The sequence below is a fragment of the Parasteatoda tepidariorum genome, chromosome 10, assembly GCF_043381705.1.
Source record: "Parasteatoda tepidariorum isolate YZ-2023 chromosome 10, CAS_Ptep_4.0, whole genome shotgun sequence".
Taxonomy (NCBI): domain Eukaryota; kingdom Metazoa; phylum Arthropoda; class Arachnida; order Araneae; family Theridiidae; genus Parasteatoda; species Parasteatoda tepidariorum.
The window spans coordinates 39,023,316-39,038,013 of record NC_092213.1 but is presented as its reverse complement, the minus strand read 5'-3'; the positions used below and the strand labels follow the sequence as shown (position 1 = coordinate 39,038,013).

General features: G+C 28.3%; 1 protein-coding gene across 2 annotated transcripts in view; it reads left to right on the top strand.

The window, feature by feature from the left end:
* LOC107440148 (sphingosine kinase 1) overlaps positions 1-14,698 on the top strand; it is a 50,051-nt gene that overhangs the window by 732 nt on the left and 34,621 nt on the right. For both annotated transcript variants that reach the window (XM_043043348.2, XM_071186405.1), the window contains exon 2: positions 2,974-3,126. In XM_043043348.2, the coding sequence (XP_042899282.1) occupies positions 2,974-3,126 (153 nt within the window). The remainder of the gene's footprint in view (positions 1-2,973; positions 3,127-14,698) is intronic.

Genomic DNA, 14,698 nt, shown 5'->3' with positions numbered 1-14,698 from the left:
GGTCGTATTCAAATTCTCTCAATAAGGGAAGATTTCCTGCACTAAAATAATCACTTAGTTTTGCCGATTTAATGTTGTGTTTAAAAGTAAAATATACATGCCTATGACTTCGATAAATTTTTCAAATGCATTTCTTTTGTTTTTTGCTTTATAATTACAGGTCATACATATTTTAATGTCAGTAGTTATCTCATAAATGGATACATTTACAGAAAGAGAATGTCATCTTAACAATTGTCCAATTCCCTTATTCACATGCGAAGGGCAATTCCTTGATACAAGGGGCAGCATTATAAAAAAAAACGAACATTTAATTTAGCATCCCCCACTATATCTTTTGCCACTTTCTATGTTTCTGGTTAATTTTTGAAGTCCTTTTTTATAAATAACAAAAATCCTTTTATTGCTTAAAGAAAAAGGAGACTTTTGAAATAATATTCAATTCCATGTTCTTTGTATGTAACATGAGTCACATTATATATTTTTATTCTAAAAAAAACATTTATAATTTGCTTAATATTATTGTACGATTGAAGAACATTCCATATAATGTAAAAAAGAATTAATAAATATTTATAAATAAATAAAATTTGAAAAAAAAAGGAAGGAAAGTCTATTTAAATGCTTCGTCATTCATCCTGGAATCATCAAACAATAATCCATCTAAGACATTCTGAATGACATGAATCAGAAAATGATATGAATTATAAGTTTCAAACTTTTCTTTTAAGTAAAAACTCATTCAAAGCCTAAAAAACTAACTTAATACATCAAAGCAACACTGCAAGCTTGTTAATTTTAACAGATAAAAGTTGAACAAGAAAAGTATAGGTATTTCATTTAGAAATAATGTTTTTTGCATTTTTAAGTGGTAAGAGGTGAAAAAAGTTTTCATAGGTTTCATAAATAAAAAAATATTTATTTCAAATAATTTAAGCATATAAGATATTGTACTAAACACATTTTCAAACAATATATTAAACAGATAACTATATAAAAATACTAATGTAATTTTTCTATTAAAAAAATAGCTGAAANAACTTAATATGTCGAAGCAACACTACAAGCTTGTTACTTTTAACTGATAAAAGTTGAACAAGAAAAGTATAGGTATTTCATTTAGAAATAATGTTTTTTGCATTTTTAAGTGGTAATAAGTGAAAAAAGTTTTCATAGGTTTAATAATTAATAAAAAATATTTATTTCAAATAATTTAAGCATATAAGATATTGTACTAAACACATTTTCAAACAATATATTAAACAGATAACTATATAAAAATACTAATGTAATTTTTCTATTAAAAAAATAGCTGAAATATCTTTCCATTACATCATTTTAGACCATTCAGTGAGAATTCTTTTCATTCTTTTCAAATGTCGAGATATTCTTGTATCGGTACCTTTTATATTTTAAACTTGTAGAGGCTTGAGCAAAATGACGAGCCATACTCTTCGAATTGGCCCCTTTATATTATTAAATTTTTTAATTTCTTGTTGGTCATTGCCGTAAGTTGCCAAAACCTGCTGATTATTTTGGCGCCAGTACTGATACAGAAATATTCCGTTAAATTCTTCCTCTCATTTGAATATTGTCTGATGCAGTTTGAAATGCAGCTTTTATGTGTGTGTGTGGGGTGGAAAATTTTTTTTACATTGGCAGGCATTTGCAAAAAAAGGCATTTAAATTCTTAGTCACATTTTCAATTAAATAATCATTTATTGTTAAGAAGATAGTCCCATTCTTTATTCTTTGCTTTTACTCTCAACCTTTATTCATGGAGATATAACAAGATTAAAAAAGTGTCAGAAGTAAATTAAGAGAAAGGTAAAAAAAAATTAAAATTTTTTAATTACGAAAAGAAAATATTAAAAAAAAGTGTGTACTATCTCATTTATTCTTTCCTTCCCTCTGCTAGTAGAGTTTTACGCGTGGAACTTTAGGTATTTCATTAATAAAATTAGTCTAATTTATTAATCCAGGGGTATGCATATAACTCTGGTAAACGTTATGGATCACAAGTATCAAATATACATCTTGTTTGTGTACAAAATGCTTTTAAATGGTATATAACTTAAGAGATTATGTTGGAGAATTTATGGGATTTAAAAAGATTTTGTTAAATCAAAGTTTTTCTGGTTGACATTTCTCAAGAAGTACGGAAAAAAAAATGCTTTAAATTTAGTGGCCTCTAGAAGTTTTGGTGTTTTCTAAGTTTAGGACTTTTAAACATAATGATAAATCAGGCATAGAATAGTGGTTTCAGGTGAGACTTATTTGGACTAATTGTGTGTTGTAAAGCTTAGCACATCAATGATGAAACATTAATTTCAGTTGACAAAGTTGCAGCTAGCAATATGAAAAGTGGAGTACTTCACAGTAAATGTTGGCTTATGGATGGCATTGCAACAGTGTAAGACTGGCTCTGGTCATAGTCACAGATCAGTTACATTAAAATATTTTAAGGATTGAGATTGATTTATAAAAAGAAAGTCATTCAACTTCCTATCCAAAATTAATTCGATTTTTTGTGATCATTATTATCGTTTTTTTTGGGGGGGGGGGGGGTAGTTGGGATTGTTCTTCAAATTTTTTGCTACTTTATGGAATTGGCCATGAACTTCTGAGCTTATAATAAACCATATTTATAACTGCTTCATTTATGACTACAAAAAAACTTAATGAGAAATTAGCATTTTATGCACAAAATAAAATAGTTCCCTTGCCTCTCTTTTTGAACCCACGATAACCTCTACTGTTCATTTTTTTTTATTTTTAAGTTTTTGATGTTAGCAGATGACTGTGCAAATCATGGGTGGGAAAAATAGTTTCCCATTTAAAAATGATTCAATTCGGCTGGAAGTATACTTTCCACGCCCTTATAAATTGTTAAAATATAGTGATATTATAATTGACATCGTTAATGAGTTAATATCTCTTTTATCTTTGCTCATTTACCCTTTATCGTTGCAGAAGTGCATATTCCTGATTCAGTTCCTCCACACAAAAACTTTCTTATTCTTATCAACCCTAAGAGTGGATGTGGAAAAGCTCATCAAATTTTTAAACAGTGGGTTGTTCCTGTTTTTCAAGAAAGTGATACTGAATTTGAGTTACTAATCACAGGTAAGGGTTGTCATTTTATTTTCTTTGAAAGAAATCCTCTTTTTTAATTTATTAATGAAATTTTGGCCTATGATTTTGTTTGAGAAAAATTACAAGAGTTGTATTTTTTAGATTTCCTTTTTGTTACAATAATTTTTAAAAAAAAATATATTGTCTTGCATCAGGATCAGGGTTATTATGATTATACCAGACCCGACAAAACCTCAGTGGGCTATTTCGTGAAAACCCACCTGAAAAAGACCAAAATGGGGTTTTTCATATTTACATTTTATTATTAACTAATCAGCTCTAAATTACAATAGAATAAAATGCTAACTGCATACATTTAAATATTTCTATTTCTATTATTTCTTCATTTTGTGTTTTAAAATTTTTAAATAACCTTTTTTAAAACATACTACTATAATTGAAAATATTATTGCTAATTTACCAATGTAAATGACATTGATAATAAAAGAAATTAAACTCAGTGGTGCAACAGCTCATAGAGGGCCAAGGCCTACCGTGCCCATCTCAGTTTTCCTGACCTTGGGCTCTGGGGTGCAGGAGCAGATGTTCCGGTTAGGTGGGTAGCAGAACGTGAAGCCCCCAATGTTTAGCTCCCAAGCATGCTTGGTACTCATTTATCGACCCACTGTAGGGATGAAAGGCTGAGTCAACTTTGCCCGATCCAAGGATGACATTGATAACAAAATGTATTAATAATCAATGTTAAAAAAATAACCTGATTATTAATTAAATTACTGTGGTATTCATTAATGCACCAAGTCTTTTACTAAAACTATAAATAATAACAAAAAAAAATTGATGAAAAACTCATGTTTGAAAAACCCTCGATTCAACTCTCCTCAATTAAACCCTAAAAAAAAACAAATATGACGTAAAAAAAAAAACCAAAACCATGGGAAAGAAATAACAAGGGGTTGGTTTGTTTCTGAAAACCCCCTGATTTTTCACACATTTGGATGAATCACATTATTTGGATGAAATATTATTTTTAATGGTTTAAATTTTTAATTTCAAAAATGCTGGTTAAAATGTTTGCTTATCATAGCAATTTAATAAAAGTGTAAATCAGAAAGTCAAAAAAGTTTTGTAAGCTCGCAAGAAGGCAATATGAACAAACTATTCCTGTAACTGCCTTATCTTAATATCATTTTATGGAGTAAATTGAAAAAAAAAAAAATGTATTTATACAATGCTTCTCTTCTATTATTTGTAAAACAAACAAGAAACAATAAAGATAGAAAAAATGCTGTGTGGACAAACTGGATGTTAATTCATAAAATTATATTCTGTGCAAGGACTTGAACCCCCCACTGTTATTTTAGGAATCAACATATTTTAAAGCAGTGGTTTCCAATTTTTGTCGTCTACGGAATTTCATAATTATGAACCTTCTTTTTGCGGAATCCTGACTTTAGAAATAAAGTAAATGAAAACAATTCTTAACATATTAACCATTAAAACACTATTTTGACTTTTTATGTTTAAAAAGAGGAATGAAATTTTTCATCAACTTACGTTCGTCAGTTGAATTCGCAGTCTTGGAGTAAAAGGCGATCGAAATATTAAGTAAATGTAAAAAGAAAGTTTGATAGAGAGAGGTATTAAAGATAAGTGGAAAAGGGAAACATGGATAAACTGCCCTATAAGTCCTTATACTAAATTAATGTTAATATGGTAAAAAAATGTGGAACATTTTCATGTTTCGATTTTTTCCTCTGTATAAGATATAGTGAATATTGAGAATAGGCAATTAAAAACTATCTATATCTATATGTCTACCCTGAATCGGCAACCCTCATGTTCGGTTGTCCCTGGCAATATTTATTATTTAGCTATTCAAGATTTATATTATTATTATCATTTTTTTTTAACTCTGTCACATGGGCAAAACTTTTCTTTCCTTGCAGGGTGCGTAGCGTTTGTAAAAAGTACTTAAAGGTGCTTTTTTGGGGATTTCGTTTTTAAAAGCTTCTAAAGGTGATTTTTTCAGCTGGCGTTTTTAAAAAGTGCTTTTTTTCCGAATAATTTTTTCCCCCTTTAGTGATATCTGGTGGATCCCATGCATTTCACGAAAAATGGGGAGTTTGCTACATAATCATTCACGCGGACTTCATGTCGTACCCACGTTATGAGTGCTCCAATTCGGATAGAGAATATCAGATCCTTATGAAATGTTTTTCTTTTTAATTTATTTTAATTTTATTCATGTTTATTTTATTTTACTTCTAACACTTTTTTTGACGTAGGGGGTAAGGGTACTTTTGTTCTGAGTTCAGGGTCAAGTTGAATTCGCTCGGTGATGTGGGAAAGTACTGATTGTTTCGATTTACGCCCTTTTCTTTTTGGGTTTTTTTTAAATGCTAAAACTGTTAATAAAAAGTTTTTGTTTTTCAATAATATCATTGATTGAATATGAATCTGAGTGCTTGAAAATTTTTATGAAGTGCTTGAAAAGTTTTTAAAAAGTGCTTATTTTTGATTCTAAGATTTGGCAACGCACCCTGTTAAGGCACAAATTTATTTTTTGGAGCACATATATTTTTGGCTTTAATAATTCATTTCAAAGTTAAGAACATCTTCAGTTATTGTCAGGATTCTGATTCCTCTCCGACGCATTTGATTGACCCCTGACCAGAGGGTGAGGGGCACAGGAGTGTCCTTCCCCTAGAGTGAAAAGTGGAGTAAGGTGAAGCGAAGGACTTTTTTTGGTGAGAAAAAGGATTTATAATATAGATTGGATGTGGAGAAAGTAGAGAGTGGATGCTGAGTAATAAATGAGAAGGGGGAAATAGAGCTGCGGATTCTATATGTTATATAGCGCATGTACATTTTCGTATTTAATTTTAAATTTATATATAATCAAGAATCTTAAAATAAATATAGACATTAAAAAAAGTCCTTGTCATCATTAAGAGTGACTAAATGAAAGAACCGAAACAAATCCATCTCTTAAAGAAAGGGATGTCACAGTTATTCAATTCATTTTTACTGGTGTACCTATTTTAATTTAATTTTCTCATCAGGGGTAGTTAAGGAAGTTCTGGTTTTCAAAATTTCTGATTTATACCACTTGATGCTAATGTTAAATTTTAAAACTAGATCAAAAACAGCATATAAAGCGAAAAAAAAATATATTAAAACACAATCTGGTAAATAAAATTGATACTCATAAATTATTACCAAGCGTTAGTGACAGATTTTGGGCCTTTGAAATTGATAAAAAAGTAATATAATATTTTTATCTTTGATAAAAACTTCGCCCTTTGTCAGTAACTGGGATTAAATTATCCACTTTACTAGTTTTTTATTATTATTACGTCACAAGAAGATAATTTTATTTCATGCTCTGCCTTATCTATTTATTATCCTTTTATCTGTTAATGTGTTGCAATCTTAAAAAAAAAAAAAAATTTAAACTTGTGATGTTTTTGTTTCTGTTTTATCTTCTATCGATTTAAGCTTGTGTGTGACAACACATTGTAAGATTTGATAACAACTTTCAGTGCAAAATTTGGGGGGATATTTTTTATTATTTATTTTGTGATGAAAGTATATTTTCCTTGATGATACAATGGGCGATTTATGTAATTTTTATTATCTGATAATATTTATACACTTATTATATTTGTAATCGAATTGTAACGAATGTAAAACACTAATACAGAAGACCTCTTTTTCCCCCTAAATCAAAATTTATATTCTCATTTGCTTAAGGAAAGTTTCTTTTTTTGTTTGTTTAATATTGCCTTGATGCATATTGTTTTGTTTAATTCATGTAAAGTTATTTATTTTCCTTTTAGTAAAATTTTTTTTCCTACGTACAAAAATAATTTTTTTTATAAAAAAGTAGTTAGAAAAATACGTTTTTTGGTACAAGCAACGACTTAAAATAAAATAATACATTTTCGAAAACGTATGTGTTTTTAAAATGTATTAAAACGAGAAAAATGAAAAGTGTCCCTATGGGATTATTTTCCTTTAATCTTTTCTACCTATATCTTGCTAAGCAATGTAATTTTTGTTTATGAGAAAAAGAAAGAAAAAAATATGAAGAAAAGGAAATATTGAAAGAACGGAAACTATCGACAGCGTCATTATTGTTAAAACTCTAGTGGAAATACCTGTTTTGAATAATTGTATGATCTTTACCGGCTTGCGTCATGCAATCAGCAGATTGCGTCTATGAAGAAAGGGGTGGAAATATGTTAAAGGAAATTGTGCATAATTTGCTGGTATTCCCAATGCGTTTTTGAAAATAAAATTCTCGAATTATTATTATTATTATTTTTATTTATTTTTTTTGGAGGATGTAGTTTAATTTTTTTTTAACAGCCTTCGTAAACGTGGAAGCGTTATTCTAAAGGAAGAAAAAAAAACGTTCTGTGCCTAGCTTTAAAAAACATTTTTGCCTTTAAAACTGTTATTGTTTTTATTACGTTTTTTATTTTAATTAAATAAAAATTGTTTTCCGTGTGAAGTGGAAACTTGCGTTCGGCAGTTCGACGACTGTCAGACTAGCTAGAGCAGGGGTTTCCAACTTACATGTGACCGGGGGCCACAATTATAAACACTAGTCAAATATCGGGCCGCAACTTCGTCAAAATTTTATATAGGACTCTTTTATGTTTGAAGGAACATTAAATATTACTGTCAGATTTTTATCAGGTTGTTCAAAACAAAAGCATTGAATTACAAATAATAATAAATATTTTCACGTATAAATATTTTCTTGGGTGCAAAACCTGAGAAATAAAATTTTTTTGCACCGTTGGTATGTTAATTTCCACAGAAACGGAGAAATTAGTTTTTTAAATTTTTTTTTTAACGAAAGAAAAGTATTTTAACTCCATATAGAGTTTTTACCAAAATTGTCGGCAAAAAAATCAAAACTAATATATATTTAAGCGAAGCGAGATTGATTTGCAAAGCAAGTTTTATGAGATCGCATAACCATTTATCAAACAAAACATCAACCTTTAAAATGATTTTATATTCTAGATATTTTAGCGTAGTAATGTTTAATTTATTGTAATTTGTATAAATTTTGATTTAACAAGGTTACAATTTTTATTTCATTTATTTATACTTTACTTTTATTTCATTATATTCGATAGTTATTGAATGATTTGAGTCGTGTGATTTTTGCGTTTGGCATATTGGCTTCAATATTATCTTCTTTAATGTCGTTTTTTCATATCCTTTTGTGGAAGGCCCACCTGCTGGAACCTTTTTTTTGTTTTCTTGTTTTGGCAAGACCATTTCTGTGTCTTTTGATGATAGTTGAACTAAAAACAATTTTTTTTCTTTCCGAAAACATGGTTTTCAATGTAATATATTTATTAAAGCATATAGGGTTTTGATTTTTTTTTTTAAAGTTTAAAATTTTTTTAGCTGTTTTTTGTCTAATTTGTGTCAATTAATTGTGTTCTTCTATAATATTTTTCTCATTGTCCTCTGTTGCTTTTTCTTCAATCAAAATTCAATTATTATACATCGGTCGGAGAATACTGTTTCTTCTTGGCCATGTTGGTCAGAATTATTTTTAATTTCCTCTTATTTGTTTCTAAAGCTTAAAAAAAAAAAAAAATTATGGGACATTTTTCTCATAAAGTTAGCGATTCTTACTAGTATTTTAACAAAGAAAATTTTTCGAATTTCAAAAATTTAGTTGATAAGACAATATCAACTGATAATTCCCTGAATTAATATTTTATTAGCTAGTCTATATACCTTAAAATAATTTACTATAGTTTTCACATCATTAAAGCACATCGAAAATTATTGCTGTAATTATCTATTACCCAAATTAACTTTTTTTAATAAATAAAATTTGATTTTTCATGCAATCAAGGAATCTCTCATGGAACTCTGTAAAAATTTGCTCTGTTATTCCTTTCGAAATATGTGTTAAATTGTTTTAAAAAACAAACGGTCCATTTCCGTTATTATGATACTAAAAAAAATTATTAAGTTACCTTTGCATATTTATTTAAATCGATTACAGTTTCAAAAGAATATTCCACAATAAAAAATAAAAAAATCTTATTGTTAAAAAACCGTGATTTTTTTATAATTTGTAATGTATTTTCTCATTACAGTTTATAGTTCAGATGTAAGAACGAATTTATTTTCTCTTACATAACTTATTTTAACTTTTCCATTTTAAAGCAATATGAATGCATTGAATACTTGACTGTCTCTGATAAAACTGAGAAGAGCTTAAAATTTCTTTGTATTTATAGCTTGGCTTTTTAATTGAAATAGAAAATTGTTTACATTGATTATGCTCCATTAATTAGTAAGTTATTGTTTAGGAAGATTTTTATTTTTTTAGAACTTTATTTATGAATCAGTTATACCACATATCTTTCAAATTTTTGAATAAACTTTTTTGTTGCGAACCAAAGTTTTTTATAGTTACTTATAAAACCTTGATATTGTTATTGTGCCATTGAATATGAAAAATTAAAAAATATTAATAATTGGAAGGGTGAAAAAATACAACATAACATACGACTGAAAAAAATAAATCAAAAATCAAGTCCTTTTTTTTTTTGAAGAGAAAGACTAAACAAAATGTTTCTCTTCTAAGAGAAGAAAGACATTTATAAACTAGCTTTAGAATATAATTTTGAAAATGTGTCTACGCTTATCTTATTTTATTCAAAAACAGAATTTCAAAATTGAAAAATGATTTCGAAAATGCGTTTGTTCTAAAGTGCAACAAAATCTGTTGTCATTTTTATCGCCAACCGAAATTTTGAGTCACGAAACTACTACAATTTACATCCAAGCTAAATAAACTACTACTTTGAACTCATTTTAAAATTTTGTTAGACTTGCAAACTATTGTTTAAGAATAATTTGTTATTGAAAACTTGTCGACGCGTATCTTATTTTATTCAAAAACAAAATTTTAAATTAGAAAAAAAAAAAAAAACTATTTTGAAAACGTTTTTATTCTTAAGAGTGACGAATTAATTCGCCTTCTCTTATCGACTGTATTTTCTTTTCTTTGTTCATAACATTAAAGCAATTATTTTCTGGCATGCTATCTCGTGTTTGTTCCATTAACATTCAAATCCAAATATTGTTCTTAATGTTTCCGCCTGTGACGAATCCAAACAACCAGTATTAAATGTGTGTCAAATATGAATCGTAATTCGTATTCATATTCTGTCTGCCATAAATCGAATAAATTAAAGAGCTTTCTTATCTTTTTAATAACATAATTTTCTTCTTCTTTAAATCTATAACATTGTGTCTTGTTAATAGAAATGCTTTTTTGAAGACCATGACAACCAATATTCGAGTTCTTAGTCTATCGACTAACTTTTCTATAAGCTTATCTTGTATTCTTTCTGTAATTAAATTGAGTGCATATAGGAAGATGGATTTTTTTCTTTGATGTGTGTTAAATTTAACTATTAAGTATATTATCGTTATTGTTGTTCCAGTTTTGTTTCTTGTTGCTATGGGGACAGGATTATTATTTTTTTTTTAAAGTTGTTTTGTTAGAATAGTTGTGAACATAGTTAGTTATTTTTTAAAAATAAAATGTTAGTTTTTGTTATTCAAAAAAATTGTTGTTTGTCATTACACCATGTAAGACATTTTATGTCATGCCTGAAGAATTATTTATTATTTCTGTGAAATGCTAATGTTTTCAACATTAAACCGAATAAATTAATTTTTAAATCTGATAAGCAGCCCTTTTTTTTAGGTGAGATGAACCTAAATGCAAAAATTATACATTCTTTCTATTATAAAGCAGGCAAGTGAGGAGAAGTTAATTATAATTATTTAAAAATATTCGACTGCCAGTGCATGAATAGTTTATTTTAAATATGCTGGATTGAGCTCGATTAAAATTTTAGAAATTTTTTCATTTTGAAATGTCGTAAAACTAGAATGTAAAATTTCTTATCATGTACTAGAACTCAATCATTCAGGGATGAGATTTTTCCGCTTTTTAGCGGATTTCCGCTTTTTTCACTTTTATATCTTGAATTTCAGCTTTTTTTTTTAAAATCAAAAATTCAGATTTTTTAAAAATTTCACTTTTTTCTATAAGTATTCCGCTTTTTCTGATTCACCGATTTTCAAAGAGAAACAGAAAATTCAAACTACATTTTTACTTATTTTAGCTATTTTCTCCCCTTTTACACGCAGCAGATAAGATTTTCCGAATTTTTTACCCGCCCTCCAGATAGATCCGATTTTCGTAGTTCAAACGACGCTGCTTCTGACAAGCCTTTTAGAGGTCCCAAGCCTGGAATCTGCTAATATCTCGATTCTTATTCACACGATTTTAATATCAAACATAGCTTTTCATATTTGCGTGTTGCGATTCTTATTCACGCGATTTGAATATTGTACGTTGCGATTCTTATTTACGAGATTTAAAAATCCGATATTGTGATTCGTATTTACGCCTTTTTAAAAACCTATGTAGCGATTCGTATTCACGCAAGTTTAAAATTCAATGTCTTGATTTGCTCATGCGGTTTATAATATCAAACATTGATTTTCGTATTTATACGTGATTTTAAAATAAGGCATTGGGATTCGCATTCACGCATTCTAAAAATTATGCATCATAATTCTTATTTATGCAATCTAAAAATTACGCATCATGATTCGTATTTACGCAATCTAAAAATTATGAATCGTGATTTGTATTTACGCGTTTTAAAAATTCTATATCCCAGTTTGTATTTTCTCATTTTCAAAATCGTATATCTAGTTTCATATTCATGTGATTTCAAAATCCATAATTGTTATTCATATTCACGCAATTTTAAGATCAACTATCGCGATTCTTGTAAGAAGTAAATTTTTTTTAAATTAGTTACTATAAAGGTGACTGTTTTTCTAACGACGATTATTAGTATATGTAAGTGTTACAACATCAGAGAAACTGGAAGGGAATATATTCAAAACTTACATTCTGTGCTTGCAAAGAAGAAAAAATAGGATTTGTCACAAGATGTTTGAAGATGGACTAACGACTAAATATAGCAAACATAAAAGATATAGCAAACAAAAGCAATCACTTAAAAAGGGATTTAATAAAAAAAAATTTTTGGGGAAAAAGAGTTAATTAACTCATCATCAAAATTTTATTTATAATTGCTGTTATTTATGCTATAAAATGCAAAATTCTTATCAAATAAAAAACAATTATCTAAACAGTTGCTGATTGTCATGTAATTTTTCAAACTAAAATAGCAATTTTTGTATGTTAAGGAGTTACTATATATTTCTACTTCACTGTTATTGATATGTTTCAGAGGGCTCTAGTTATATTAGACTATAATATGAACATAATGATTCGGTCCATTGTTAAAGTTTTTTTTTTTCCAATATAATTTAAAAAGTAATATTACTGATATATTTGCTATAAATCACATAACAGTATTTATTAAAAGAAATGAAATATTAATGTATATTCTCAGTAGTTTTAATTTGCTAAACCAGGTAGTTTTTCAAGTAATAATTGTCTCTTATGTGAACTGAGGAAAAATATAATTTCCAGCTTTATTTTTTCAATTGGTAATTTTTATTTTCACTAAATGTTAAGTATCAATGTAATCATTTATATAATAATAGATTAGTACACAATTGTATGTCAACACATTATTTATTACCTTAAACTGTCTGGAATTTATTATTAAAGAGTTGCGCTTGCGTAAAATTTATTATCGTGGAAATTCAGCTTTTTTGCCTTTTGGCTAATCTCATCCCTGCATTATAGTTCGAGGGCATAACCTCCTAAAATATGCTATTTAACTAGTGCAGACGATATTTAGAGAGAATACGCTTTTGTGTCTGATTTCACAACTTAAAAAAATATCGTCTGTATTAATTAACGACCATATTTAAGGTTGGATCCTCGAACCTTTAAGTACGTCAAAATCTGATCTTTAGTTCAAAAATTATCCAAGTGTTCGTTTTTTTTCTTTTTTTTTTCTTTTCTGTTTGCGTACTGCACCTAAGAATGTAATATTGCCAATCTTTCATATTTTATTTCCTTTAATTTGTAATACATTTTCGGCCATCTATTAAAATGATTTGAACGTTTGTGTTTCATCTTTGAACTAGTGTGTGCATACACCACGGTTAACAAACCGACAACAATCGTTTTGTTTTTGAATACAAATTATATTTTCAAAATAGAAAAGGAATTAAAATTACTGATATTTTGTTGAGTTGTTCTAAAGTCGAAGGTTTTTGCACAATTTAAAGATACTGGGAAACTAATTTTTTTTTCTGTAGCATGAGATTTTTTAACGGAACTTAGATATTTTTCAAATCTGCATTCGGATTCCAAGCTACAGTTTTTTTAATGATATTTTTAGTTCATTTTTTTGTCGAAATGACATTGCATACAACACGGGGTCGCATAAATCTTGGGACAGACTTCTCAGGGAGTTAGTGCACATCACTAGGATTAAAATTTCATGGAAACCCAGACTGGAATTGTCACCATACGCAGCTAGGGGTGCCTCTCCTATTATGAACTGTTTCGTTGTGTGGTTCTGAACAGGTCATATTAGGAAAGCCGCGTACGACGACATTTCCGTGAATGGGCTCCTATGCAGTTTTTTTATTCCTGGTGATGTGCCTTAACTCTCCTAAAAGTTTATCACAACATTTATGCGAGCTCCTGTTGTATATAACGTTTTTAAGCTTGTACATTTTGTTAAAAAATGCAGACTAAAAATGTCGTTTGAAAATTCTGTAGCTTTAGGAGGAAAACTAATTTTAGATTTGAAATCCCAATAGTACCTGAATTAGGCAAGATCAGATAATTGTATAAACGCAACAAAAATATGTTCCTGTAGTAAGCTACTTTTTCAAATTGTTTTTGTGTAATTCGTTTAGAGCGTTTTTGTTTCATGAGCGTTTTGTCTACACGATTTATATGCACATAATTTGAGACGTCTGTGTATTGTGCTAGTATCAAGTAAAAATTCTTAAAAATTTTTTACTTATCTGGAAACAATACTACGCATGAGTTAGGTTTACATTTAGAAAAATCATGGCTTGTCGCTATATTCACCCAAATCCTTCGTTTATAGTAAGCTAATAAATTCGATTTCAGTGTTTTCTTATTTATCAACATTATTGGTTTTTATCTACACGTGCCAAATATGGACCATACGTGCTGAACTATAATTAAGAAAAAAAATTTTTTTTATCGATTTCACTAGCGTTGTTGTTTACTTTCGGATTTAAAAAAAAGTTTTACAAACGCATCTGCTCCTAATGGATAGTTTTCTAGGCCAATATTCTTGAAAATTACTCTATTACCTTGAACAGCCTAGCGAATATTTTTCCTAAACTTATTGATACCCCTTCTCCTCTGAATGGTATGAGTTGTAGTAAACAATTTTAATCTATGCCTGCAGCGTCAATTCCGAATAAAATAATTTTAAAGTAAAATAGGCTTTTTTCTGTTACGAAAAATTCACGAAAAAATATTTCTCACGCGATTATCTTTTATTCTAATCAAATCTAATTATGGAAATCAAATTTTCGAATCATTAAGTTGAAACTC